General features: G+C 43.1%; 1 protein-coding gene across 1 annotated transcript in view; it reads left to right on the top strand.

Annotated features, from left to right (window-relative positions):
• The window catches only part of MED12L (mediator complex subunit 12L), a gene marked incomplete at both ends in the record, with an annotated part of 153,517 nt that extends 141,256 nt beyond the window's left edge, over positions 1-12,261 (top strand). Inside the window, 6 exons of the mRNA XM_082320657.1 lie at positions 3,617-3,706; positions 4,364-4,584; positions 6,560-6,716; positions 7,576-7,656; positions 11,683-11,764; positions 12,209-12,261. Of these exons, the coding sequence (XP_082176783.1) occupies positions 3,617-3,706; positions 4,364-4,584; positions 6,560-6,716; positions 7,576-7,656; positions 11,683-11,764; positions 12,209-12,261 (684 nt within the window). The remainder of the gene's footprint in view (positions 1-3,616; positions 3,707-4,363; positions 4,585-6,559; positions 6,717-7,575; positions 7,657-11,682; positions 11,765-12,208) is intronic.
• Between the last annotated feature and the right edge of the window lie 1,466 nt (positions 12,262-13,727).

Here is a 13,727-nt window from a genome sequence, read left to right as displayed (position 1 = left end):
AGCTCAGTGAGGGTCAGCTCCTCTGGCCCCGTGTGAGCTGTAGTTTCCAAAATACTTCTTGTCCCACCTGAGCATGACAGTCTGTTCCTGAGCTATGGCAGGATGTGCGGTTATTAGAATAACCATATTTTGTTACTTCCAAAACAAGCAACAGCTAACACTTACCTGTTAAATTATTAAGTTTCATAGAATTCAGTTGTTACTGGGGAAAAACAATGATGGCATGAAGTTCCATCCCTAATATCTGTGTTGGAAAGCTTTCCAGGTATTAATTAGAAAAGCTGTTTGCAGGACTTTTGTCCTCTCTTAGGGAAACTGCAATGTTGTTAAAAGCACTAATTGGAAAGACAAAGCAAAATGTGTTTTTAAAAAGGCTTTGCTGCTTACCCTGTTGTCCATATTTTATAGATGTGCAATCATTCCTGTTACTATTGGTAGCATGTCAGAACAGGGTATAGATCACCATATTTGCAGTTAATTAGGCACACCTAGATATGCAGCAAGTATACAGTGAGGTCTCTCAAATCTATCATCATCATCTTATCTAAATAAGTGCTAGTGTTTCGCTACCTACTTTCGAAGTCAGATTTGGTCAGATTTTGGTCAAAATCAGCCTACAGTGCCATGGCTGCTACAATCACCTTTGCCAGTCCCAGCACCACCTAGTAAAGAAAATTCCTTCCAAATACACTATGGTCACATACCTTAACAGGAAAAAGCAGTAAGTTTTGCTTCAGTTTAAGGTGCAAGTAGAACAAAGAGAACAGTGGTTATTACTGTAACATTGCATCAGCATTGGATAAAAGCGTTTGGGTTTTTTCTCCTTTTTTTTTGTTTTGTTTTTGTTTGGCATGCATGCACGGTTCTGGCTTGCAGCAATTGGCTTGCATGTTTAGTTAACTCTTTATTAAATTATGCCTGGAGGGAGAAGTCCCTTTGAATTTAGCAACATCTGCTGCTAGTGCTCAGGAATGCAGAGCTCTCTCTCGCAACAGGGGAGCTTGCTTGGTGGCCGTGTGCTGCCGTGGAATAAATTGATCTGTCCCCTACCTAACGAACAGCTTTTTGCTTACGTTTCACATGTGCTTTGGTGTGTGGTGCTTGCCTGGCCTGGGCAGTGGTGCCTTCAGCACGGGCGTGCTGCTCTTGAGTCTCACACCCTGCCAGCTCCGCTGCTTTGCGTGCGCTTTAAATGGCAGGGAAAAGATCAGTGGACAAAACTCACTTGTGGCTTTCTGCCCACTGTGTATTGCTGGGATCATGCAGCTGCTTATTTAGTATTTTCTGACAGAATTAGGGCCTAATCTAATTTCCATTGGTATAACTTCCACTGACTTTGGAGGGACACTGTTGACACTGCATGGGCATGAGTGGACAAATTTTACTTTTGGACACACCAGGTTAGCTGTCGCTGAGAGAAACAAAAGGATAACACATGGAGCACCACTCTACAGACCAGCTTCCGCAGAACCCACGAGGTGGTTTGTATTACTGCAGGGAATAGCTTAAGGCACCATTTTTTCTAGAAATCAGTCATGGTTTTACCAGATTTCACCTTTTGGTGACTTCAAGTTACATCTTTATCTGTCCTGTGGTTGGCACCTTATGAAAAAGTTTCAGAAGCAATTTGCTCGGAGAAATTATTATTCTTTTTTTGTTTTTCTTCTTTTGCCTCTGTTTAAAAAAAAGAAAAATCCTAAGTACTTGAGTACCTTCCCCCTGTACTTGGCTGACATCTGGTTTATGTGCATCCCGTCCGCGAGATGTACGTTCTGTTCAGTGTTTCAGTTTCTCACCTGTCGGGTTGATGTTTTGAGAGCTCCCTGTCTGATTTTGCAGATGTTTTTCCAGATAAAATTAATTTTGTCTGAACTTCTGTCAGGACCGATAGATGTTACGCTGTTCACACCTCCTGTACCACCTAATTTGTTCTTCAGAATTTTCCATGAGATATTGGCTTGCTTTTAAAACAAATCCTTAGCGTAGCTTCTGCCTCCTTAGTGTAGCTTATGGCATCAGAGCTCCCTGCTGTCTTGTCTGCATCTCAGTGACCCTTTAGCAGTGGTCCCAGAGGCTGGCACAGAGCCTAGCTAGGTCAGTCTTTGTTTGGTTTGTTTGCTTTTAAAAGAAAGGAAGGTATGAAAAATGAGTGTGTGACAATCCTGTGGCACCCTGTGGTAGCTTTGTCCCTGGTTTTGCGTCTTGTCCTTGACCTCTTCTGTCTGTTCTCTGCCCAAAGCACAAGGCAGTTAATCCACCCCGGTCACAGCAGTTCATGTCTCTTGGGCTGGATCAGTTGAAGCTGGAACGCTTTCCCGCTACCGTACTGCTTCCCTGAGCAATTCCCGTTCACAATAGGTAGCTCTGCTTGTTTCCCAGGTCTGTTAATGAGGACGCACATACTTTTAAACCCAATCCAAAATAACAGCTGAACTGCCGGACTGCCGCTTGTGCTTACAGACTTGTTAACGTTTGGTACAGTTACCACTAAAGGGATGGGAGCAGATAAAGAAGGAGAGTTCCAATGGTGCTTCGGTATTTTATCCCATGTGAGATTTTCTCTTCCACTGGGTAGCCCTGATTGTAATGTTGCTGCTTGCAGTGTGTTATCAAAGTCACTTTTAGCCTTAAATTTATAATACATCTCTGTAAGGATATCCTGATTAAAATGGCAAAGACTTTGTTGGAGGACTTGGATTTTGTGTTTGTTTTTGTGGTAAACTGGGCAGCTACAGGGAAGGAGCATGACTGCTTCCAGCTCATGTCTGCCACTGAGCTTTTCTGAGTAGAATGGTTTTTAAAATTATGAAGTGCAGCTGTGCAGCATCACAATTGCACAGAAAATACACAGACTTGATTGTATCCATCCTTGGCAAATTCTCATTCGCCAGTTTTTTACAATCTTGGTCCTGAAATTAAGTCTAACATTTTATTTTTTCCTCTTCTCTGGTGCTTCAAAACATACTAATGCAGCTATAGTTGAAATCTTTAAATGATTTGCCATTAATTGGGCATAAATATAGAGGCAATTTGAAATGAACAAACTAGGCTGTCTGCTGATCACAAATACAGACTGTGTTTCCAAGCTGTACTGGTTGGGAGCTGGAGATGCTTGTGTTACTCATTTATCATACTGGTTTTTTGTATGTCATCACAAAATTTGCTAATCAGCATTTTGCCTGCTTCATCTGGGGGAAAGCTAGTAATCAGGTAGCCTGAGAAAGATACCAGCTGTGTATTTACACTAGAGATGAGCATTTACTCTAAGCTTCCTGTATCATTTAATGTACTGTCTTCAAGACAGCTAGAATATTTTTTCCTAATCCTTTGCAAAGCCCCATTTTAAAGGGTGTCTGCAAGACCTCTGTTCAGTAAGTGGCTGTTTCTTCACTGCTGTAGTGTTGCAGCAGTGTCAGAAATCAAACAAAAGTCAATTTTTCCATCTCCCTATGAGTAAATACAGTTCAGCAGTTTGGCACCGAGCAACAGTGCTGTCTTGAAGGAAATGGTCAAGTCTCTCCATGACTCTTTCGGACACAACTTGGTGGGGTTTGTATCCAGAACTGGGCTTGTTCGGGGTGTGGAGGCCCTGCCTGATGGGTGATGTGTCTTACAGGGTCAGCCGATGGACCAAGCTGCTATTTTCACTTCTCAAGTTCGACCCCCATCTCAGCTTCCACAGTACCCAGGGTTACAGCAAGCACAGGTACTGCGCTACTCCCATGGAATATCTACTAAAAATGTTTTTAAACAGAGCTCCTTTACCTCCCAGCCTGCTTCTCTGTGCTTGGGACGTGCCTTGTGCATGTGGCCTAGGGTGACGGTGAGGCCTCCTTCGAGGATGCTTGTGGTCTCCGTGTGCTGTAGCTCGTAAATGTTTTTAATGTGGTCACTTCCCAGTTTTTCCTAATGTTGTTGCTGGTAAAGGCAAGCGTACTTCAGCATTAAGCCTGAAATTTGGCCAATTTTCGGTGAGATAGTGATACCAGTAACTCTTTATTATGTCATGGTCACTCTGGTACTTGGGATTTTGGAGGGGGAGGGAACAAAGAAAAGAGAGAGGTGGAGCTGTGCAGCAGAGCCCTGCTCTTGCTCAGTGCCTCTCGGGGAAGGGTGGCACGGTGCAAGCTCCATCCTGCTGCGTGTGACCACATTGCAGCTGCCTGAACCTGCAAAGAGAAGTGGGGTACAGCCGGTGTGGGGGACTCACAGGTTGGTGTGTGGGTACAGCACTGTGTCTCACTGATTCACCTGCGGTTGCCCAGGCTTTGGCTCTTTGATGAAGACCATCTCTTTCTTTTATAGTTCAGCTAATTTAAATATGGGCACGGTGAAGTTACTCTTCTGTCCACTTTCCCTGCAGAGCATGCCTCACGGATACACGATGTACAGCACTCAGATGCCTTTGCAGCAGCAGCAGCCTGGTGGCGTAGTGCTTTCCCCCAGCTACAACCCCCGCGCGTACACAGCAGCTCATTCCAGCCCCACGCTGATGGAGAGGCTGCGGCAGATGCAACAGCAGCCCAGCGGATATATTCAACAGCAGGCTGCTGCCTACATCCAGCCTTTGACAGGCACTCAGCGGTGAGCTTCTGCAGTTCTCATAGCTGGTGACATTGCAGAATTTTAATGGCAACTTTGTTTAGAGATCTAAAGCTTTATTTAAAATAAAGTGTATTAAACAAAATGAAGTTCACGCTGGGTCTTATTAGCAATAAATATAACTTTCTCTCCAACTTCCCCCCTACTTTTTCCCTCATTTAATTTTTATTTTAAGTTGGTCTTGGCACACATTGTAGCCAGTTGTCCTGTGGGTTTGTAGGACTTAAAAATTCATTTAAAGACGGCTCTTGGAATCTATTTCAGTACACGCAGATATGGTATCCATATTATGCAAACACGTGTGTGGTATTAAACAATAAATATTCCAGGTTTACCAAAGAGTCTGTAGTCAAGAAAACACAAGACCAACTTGGTAGTTTAACTAGCAATAGACAAATGAATTTTGCTTAAGCCTGAATGGACTAAATTGACTTTGCTTTGGAAGTACAGCTGAGTTGCAGTGCCTATGAGAAACAGGAAAAATTTATTGGTAAAGAAATGTAATGAAACAGAAGGCAGACGAAGCAGGAAAGAAATCTGTAAAAGGGAGTTTTACAGAGTAAGCAGAGTGGAAAACTGAAGTTTCCAATGACTCTCTTGAATCAGATTTTTTTTCTAACAGTCTAGCATAGTCCAACTAACAGTCCAACTCTGCTCTTAACTGAGTCAGAAATGTTGCCACTTTTAATTTCCACTTCAAATAGATGTGTTCAGCAGAGTGACTTCCAAAAAACACAGGCTTAAGTTAGAGGGGGTGGAGGGAAAAAAAAACAGTCAAAATTTGCAAGGTCTGCCTCTGTAGGCGCTGTCCAGCCGTAGCTGTGATGGAGTACCCGCGCAGCGCAGCGCGCTCCCCGTGTGCAGGTCGCAGAGTCACTGAAACAGCAGAGTACATAGATGTCGGTCATCACAAGGCGGTCTGGCTCGTCAGCAGAGCTTCAGTCCTGTCTTGCTCATCCCATGTAATTCACCCTGGAGTACTCCTGATGAGCTCTGTTACCAAGTACAGATACTCTTCTTTCTCTGCTTCACCTCTAATTTGATCCCAAAATGAAAACCTCCTTTAGATGCTAAGTTCAAGTGTACTTAAATGACTTGCTCATCAATTGTTTGTTGTAAGCAGAACATGAAAGTGTCATGTATGTATGTAGCTATGCAATTCTCTCTCAACTCTTGTTATTTTTAATGAAATCAGTGTTTTTGGAATTGTGAACATTACCATATATTCTGCAATAATCACCGGTTCCTCAAGTTTTAAATTCTTACAAGCCTAGATATCTTAAGAGATATCAATTTGGGGTATGTTTGTACCTCTTCAAAAAGTTTGGCCTTAACTTGGGTGACAGCCTTATACAAAAACCTACAGGGTGCCTTGCATTAGGAATAAGGCTGCTAACCTGAATCGCCTTGTCTTTGCTGAGTTTTAAACAGCTAATCTAAATTACAAGCTAGCTAACACGTTTTCCCCATGTATATCTTTCTGCTTTGTCAATGTTAATTACTCCCATAACATCCTAAGAAAGTATTTCTTGCTTGGTATGTTTTTTCAGTATTTTAGAAAGTAAAAAGTCTTTATAATCAGTTTTAAATTCATGGTAATGTACCTATAAGAAGTTTTTGTTGGGAGAATGTTTTAGCGCTTATGTGGAATTCTTGCTTGAAAAGTAGAAACGCATCACTCTTCCTAATAAAGCAAGAATTGAATGCTTGGATCTGTTCTTGTTTAGAAGAACATGTTATTACCTACATCAGTTACTGGGCAATAGTATGGTACGGCTTCTATTACGGAATATTTTTCAAACCTTTCATATTTGGAAATATATGCTTCCTGTAAAACTTAACGTCTTCTAAATCTATGGAAGTCTAATGTCGCAGGTCATAGTTGAGTACTCCTAGACTAACTTGTGCTCTGTCTATAAAAATGAAGTATAATCCATTATTTTTTTTCCCCAATCAGATTGAGCCATCAGCCTTTGCAGCCAAATTCACTGGTTGGAGGGGGACTGGACAGTGCATCGACCGCAGGTCCTCATCCGACCCTGAACTCAGTACAGCTGCCGCCGGAGCCAATGAGACAGAGACAGCAGCAGATGCGACAGCAGAGGCTCTTCCAGGTGAGGGACTCAGCTGCGCTAGAGGCCAGGGATATTTCAGTATAAACATCCCTGTATCAGGTGATGGTGTTACACACTCGCTTGCATGTGTATTCAAGTCTGAAGCAGCAGAGCCTGGTGCTATAAACCTGAACTGCTTTTACTCAAGTGCAATAATTCGGTGTTTACCTTTGGGATTTCCAGAAGAGAGCTCTGGACATAAATGTAAAATTCAGTACTTTCATTTTTCAAGATTGTAGAATGCCTCTGGAGAAGGTAAATTTGAGAACGGCCTAGCTGAATGTGTGGAGACAAAAGCAGTGGTTGTGCTCTCCCCTGTCTGGCCTTATAACATATACTGGAATCGAATCGAAGGGCTTGCTTCCTGTCTGGCCTATTTCCTATATTCTGATTTGATGATAAATTTTTTATTTGGAGGTAAGTATCAGTTTATCAGCTAAATATGTAGGGCTTGGCACAGGGGAAGTAAACTACGTTAAAAATCCTTCCCATGGCCCTTTGATGGTTGGAATTATTTCCATGTTTTCATTTTAATGCGATAGTTATCTGTGCCAGTTCTTGTCGAATGATAATGTATTTTATCTAAATATTTTGATGTTGTAGTAAACTAAATACACCAGCTTTTGAGTATTTTTTCATCTATTAACAGTTCTCCTTGTCAGCCTTGGTGTGGCTGATGATGAAAGTGGAGAGCTGTGAGGTGTATCTCCCAAATGGGGCCTTCAGTAACCAATGCTGTAAGCGAGCCCAGATCCTATGCTGGACATCAGTCATGAGAATCTGTATTGCTTGGCTCGTAGTCATTCCCCAAGGCAGTGTGCATGTCATGTCACTTGTTTCAATGCCCATCTTCTTTCAGTTGCAGCAGCAGCAGCAGGGGCAGCAGCAGGGGCAGCAGCAGGCGCTTGGTCTCCAGCCCGTGCAACCGCAGCAGCCGTTGGTAAGCAGAAGTGACTGCTGGGTATTTGGGGCAGATGCGAGGGTAGTGACAGGGTGGGTGTTGTCACTTACAGAGACGGGCAGCCTGGCAGTCTGCGGAGAGGGTTTGTGTAAGCTTCCCCACACCACCATCTGCCTGCCGGTGCCGACCCCATGGCGCCTGCAGTGCCGTACCTCTGCCGCTCTGAACGCCCTACAAGTGTGTGCCCAGCACCAGCACAACGGGCTGCTTTTGCCCGCGCTCTGAGCTGGCCACAAGTTGTAGCTGTGATAACAGAGTGTATGAGCTGGGGCTCAGCAGCCTGCTAGCGCATCCGGGTAGCTCCTGGCTGGCTCCGACCGTGGGCAGAGGAAGACTGCATCTGTCCACAGAAGACCGTGTGAATGTGTCCATCTTGGCAACACGTGGCAAGAGGTGGGTTACGCATGCGCTGAGGTGTCCCTGGAGGGGACCGCGCCTGCTGACCTCTGATGGGGAGGCAAGCGCGGCTTTGAACGCAGGCCTTGGCAAGGAGGGCTGGTGGACTGCCCTGCTCAGTCCCTGGCGCCTCTGCAGCAGCGCGTTTCAGTTTGCTGTTCAAAGATGGTCCTGCTGGGACTGGAGTGCATGCTGCCTCCTGCGCTGTCATGGTTCATTCACCAGTTTAGTCAAAACTGATACCAAATTTGGGCCCACGATGACACGTTGTTTTAGCTGAATAAAGATTTGTATGTGTGTAGGAAAAGTTCAAATGCTTCATTTCAGCGTATCTTTTTGAAATTACACTTAGCAGTATTGATTTAAAACTAATGGTTAATATCCCAAACAATACAAATAACCACCCATAGCAGTTCTTTCAAGAATTACTGCGGGATATAGTTTCAAAATGGGTACCGGTGCTTTTCAAATTCTGTACATCTCTTATTCCATCACCAGTAAAATAAGACTGCCCAGACTAACTGCCTTAAATCTCTCTATGTGAATCTAAAGGGCGGGGGGGAAATGCTTTAAAGTCATTCTCAGTCTTACTCCTAGTGCAGCATAAATAAATGACTATTTTGAAAATCTGATACAGAACCAAGTGCTGTAAGCCTCACTGAAAGTCAGGGATCTTTTTTTCTGTGGGTTTAAAGATGCCATTTAGTGGTCTCAAAGCAGCAAGCTAAGGTAAATTAACACCTTACTGCTGCAGGAATGAATTTTTCCTCTTTATGCTTGCTGTGCTATGTGTTTTTAGCAGTGTTATCCCAATCAATATATCATAGTAATAATGAGTAGCCCCTTGCTAACTTTAAAAACTTGATGAGAAATCTGTAGTTGCTGCTGATGCATATAAATTGGTGGATTTTTCTGTCTTTGTAATATTTTGAAGTGAAAGCACGATAACATATATGACTGAGGCTACTTGTGGAACTAGTTTTTGCTGCAACACTAAGGAAAGCGTTCACTTGGAAATGTAAGGTGCTGATGGTTGGCATTTCTCTGCCTTGCTGTGCTTGTGCTGTGTTTGTGCGAGCATCCGCGCTCCCTCCGCTCCCTCTGGCGTCGGCTGCCGACGCTGGCAGCTCCACCACTGCCAAACTCCAGTCCCTGCCTTAAGTCTTGTCACAGGTGACTGTTAGTGACTTCAGGCCTTTGATTTTTAGGTTGTACTGCTACCATACTGGGGAAAAAATGAGTTTTATTCTTTGAAGAGCCTTTTAAATTAAATCGTTAGTCATAAAACAGCTGCATGAAGACAACTGTACAAAAAAAATTGGTTTTGAGACATTCCTTTATGCTGAATTGCAGCCCTTTATAGCTTAATGTAGGATTTTACCAAATCGCTATCACTACCAATTTTTATGGATACGTCCACTGAATTTACAATGTGATTATGCTTGTTTCCTGTATTTGGGCAGTTTTTTCAGACATATTTAAGGTAGTTGAGGATAACTAGAAAAAAATTTGCTATACAAAAATGGAGAAAATACAGCAATGCTGAAATTGCTACCTTCCGAGTTTAAAAGCATTCATCAACGTGATCTGATAGAGAAACTTGGAGGCGGCTTGTAAGTGCAAGAGTAAGGATAAATGAAAGGTGTTTATCTGATAGCTACCAAAAGATGATTTTTATCCATTTTTGCATTTTTCATAATAGTGTTTATACCTGGACAAACTGCATGTGCAAGACTGTCACAGAGAGAGAGCACCTGCCCGGCTGCAGGCTCCTCTTCCAGCACTCAGCACAGGGGAAAGCTTTCTGTGTGTTGCTTTCATGTCCCCAAGAAACCCTGATGTGGTTAATGCTTTTGACTAAACTCAGCATTTACTAAGGACTGTTAGCCAGAAGATTACACAATGTATTTTAAGTGAGGGATTTGGTTTCAGAAAGGGAAAAGATGCTGAAGTCGTGTAAAACACTGAAACTCTCTTCAGTAAGCAAAAGGTTTCACTGAAACAAACTGTGGGCGTTTTCTGTAGCGCATATGATGTTATTAGAGTATTGAATAACTCCGTTTTTATTCAGCACATCAGGTTTTCAAACCAGTCAGGTGTATTGTGTATCCTTGTGCAGAAGCACAAAAAATCACTTAGAGGCACATGCGTTTTCACCAAATCTAATAAGAAGGAAAACTCCAGGACTTAGGAAAGAGATCTAGAGAGCTCAGAGGCCCTGAGGATAAGACAGACAGTAAATGGTGAAGGCTCGGTTCGGTTTGTGCTTGCTAGCATACCGGTACCTCATTCATCACGATTTCCCTCCCAGGAGTAGGTAAGTGTGAGGGAGTTGTGCCGTCAGCTCTCTGTCCTCGGGAGTCTGAGGTAACTGGTGCGCAGACGTTTTTCTTTCATGCGGGTGACGTGTTTTCCAAGGGAAGAAATGCTTCTTGAATACGCAGACAGAGGTATCCATCCCAATGGCAGACACACAGACGGTCTGTGTCAGGTCTGTCTCTCATCATTCAGTAGCGTGGTGTGCAGTATATTCAGTACTCTGACATACAGGTAGATGATCAATAAAAGTTGTTACTAGAGAATGATTTTCTTCTGATTGACAGCCAGAAGCGTGGGAAGCAAAGCGGTGCTTGTTCTCCTGCCCATCCTTACTTGAAAAATAGACTTCATGGGTCAGATAGGTAGGGAATAATGCATGCTGTCAGATAGACCAATTAAAGACTAAATTCTGCTTTCATGCAAGTATAAATAGGGTGTAAATTTGTGAAAGTCAATGCATTTACACCCAGGGTACTTTCAAAGTGACTGAAGTCACGATTTAATTCGTTAACAGCAGATTTCTATGGAAGCTTTTTGTGTCTAATGCCATTGTGCTTAATGCCATGGACTGGAAGGGCCTTGTCCCGACTCCTGTGGGCTTAGGGTAAGGATCAGAACGATGATTATTTTGCTCGGAGGAGCTGGCCCGGGGGGCTGGGCACTGATCCGTCTCCCCTTCCCCTGGAGCCAAGACTTGAGTGTGCAGCTACAACCCTGCAGCAGGCGTGCAGCACAATGAACACCTGCTTTGTGCTCATCCTTCGTTTTACCCGAAGTGCCACTGCCCTGGGAAAAATATTTTTCAAGGAGCTTCTTTCGACTATTACGCTTCAACCACATGCGTGTGTTTTAAAATGCTAAAAAGGCCGTTAATTCTGATTTGCAGTTTTGACTTGCCTTGTCTTTGAACCATGCAGAGAGCAAAGCTGCGTAGAGTGACTTGCAGGATGAATACTGGCCTCTCCAGAGGTGGAAAGGACAGAGACTGCCTCTGTCCCTTGTGTCTGGCTGGACACATGTGATTCTCGTAAGACAACTGGAAATGGGTGAGATTTCAGGGAATGAAGAGAACAAATGTTCTGTACGTCATAAGTGTGCTCCCTGTGTCCTTACTGCGCTGTTAAAATCCGGTCGGGATCTGCAGCGGAGGCACGCCTGCCTGCCTCCTGCTGTCCCCCCACCGGCTCTGTCCACAGGGGACGGGGCAGCACAAGCCCAACACTTCTGCAGTTACCTGACGCGGCGCTCGCGCTGTGCGGGGTTCTTTCATCTGTCACGTTTCTTTTGCAGTTTCCAAGGCAAGGCTTACAACAGACACAGCAGCAACAACAGACAGCGGCGCTGGTCAGGCAGCTCCAGAAGCAGCTCTCTAGTAAGTGTGTGTGCGTGTAGATGTACATAAATATATATTTGAACATGGAATTACCTTTCTGGAGGTGTTCTGCCTATTTAAATGCTGCCATATATACATGTAAGTAATTTACCGACTGACAGCCCGTTACCCACCCCAGAAGTGATGCAATACCAAAATTCTGGTGCTGGTGCATCCCATGGATTTCTTTTGGTCTCCAGAGAAGCCCAAGTCACTGGGCTGGTGGCCCAGTCACAATTTGCTGCGTGTTTTCTCCCCTCACTTCTACGGTCCTACCGCAGGGAAAGCCCCGAGGAAATTAGCACCTTTCGTGTGCGTTAGATAAGTATAGAAGGGAATGTACTGACTGTTGTTTGCTACTGCTGCATGAAATACAGGTATTGCTCTGTATTTCTGTGGAGTACAGCCATGAGGCACACACACTCCCTTTGCTTTATCAACCAGGTAACCAACCACAACAAGGAGTGAACCAGTATGGGCATCCTTCACACTTCTAAATCAGAGATGGAAGGGAGACGTCATGTTACGTTTGCACTGAAGAACAGAACATTCAAAATTCAATGCACTAGTTATTGCTAGAAAGCAAACTTTAGTTTTCTTCTCTTATTATTTCAATAATTATTTTTTGTGCTGCAGTTGATGTGAATATGTAACAAGGTGGGTTTTTTGGGTTTGGGGATTTTTTTGCGTTTAACTAGATTTAAATGTATGGACTTGTGGGCCTATTTGAAGAATGTTATTGCAGATTTTACGAATTTGGTGCTTTTTAGGTCCTGTTACTTTTAAAGAGGACAAAGAATGCTGGATTTATTTATTTGTGGGAAACACTTTTTTGGTTTTTGGGGGTTCTTTGTTGATTTTTTTTTTTTTTTTTTTTTTTTTTAAAAGAACTGCACTGGACCAAACTACTGAACTGAAAGGCACTTCTGATTTTGGCATAGAAGTTAATTTGTTCATTAAAATGTTCACCTCTTTCTTTGTTGGTAGAACAAGCATCAATTTAAATTGTGTTTATTTGACTGTAATTTTCATATGCACTTTATAAAGTTCTTTGTTTAAAGTACCAATTTTCTCTTGCTCTCATTGTGGTAAGAAGGTGCTGAAGTGGGTTTATTGCTTGTATTAGAACTTCTTAAAGTTTATATTAAAAGCCACAATGTAACGTTAATAAACCTACTACAAGTAGCACTGTTTCATATTTGGTCTTTTTAATATAAAGTTCACTGGTGATCAGTTCTAAAGGAGCGCACAACGTAGTAACACGGATTGAACCGTCAAAATGGTTTTGCTCCACTCGCGTAGGGAAATCTCTGAGCCTCACAGGAGACAAATCTCCGTCTCTCACTTGGTGCCTTCAGTAACAAACCTCGTACCGGCTCTCACAAAGCGAGGGTGGGAAAGCCACCAAAGTCCTTCCTGCGGTTTCAGCGCTGCCGTAGCTGACAGCTCTTTGTACTGAAGTGGCCCCAAATGAGTTGTTCCTGTGACCCGTGTCTGCTGCCAGTGCTGCATGGTAAGTGTCCCAAATTCCGGGTTTGAGTCTTGATGGCTGTGCGAGTTTCAGCAATGTAATGTATTATGTATTATCAGCCGAGTGCAAAACCACAAGGAAATGATAAATCAAAATTACTGCAAACAAATCATTATTATTCAAACCTGTGCAAATATATCATAATTTTGCTCATATCAGAATTGAAAAAACAGAATAAATTACTATTTTATGTAATTTAGGAGTTAGTCTATATGATTTTTTTTTTTTTTTAATGCATTCATTTTGAAAGTGGAACATGCAGGGCATTTAAAACATATGTAGGAATATTTTTTCCCTGTTTTGTATTAACTCAATTTGCTTCATTTACCGTACAAAGAGTTTATAGGTGTATCATAGTCAGGTGCTTTGTGGGGAGAGGGGAAGACTGCACTGCGCAAGCTTCGGAGGACTGTGGGAGGCAGTACAGCCAGC

The sequence above is a fragment of the Platalea leucorodia genome, assembly GCF_965183815.1.
Source record: "Platalea leucorodia genome assembly, chromosome: 8".
Classification (NCBI taxonomy): Eukaryota; Metazoa; Chordata; class Aves; order Pelecaniformes; family Threskiornithidae; genus Platalea; species Platalea leucorodia.
Note: the sequence above shows the minus strand (reverse complement) of the source record. Positions and strands in the feature narration are given on the sequence as shown.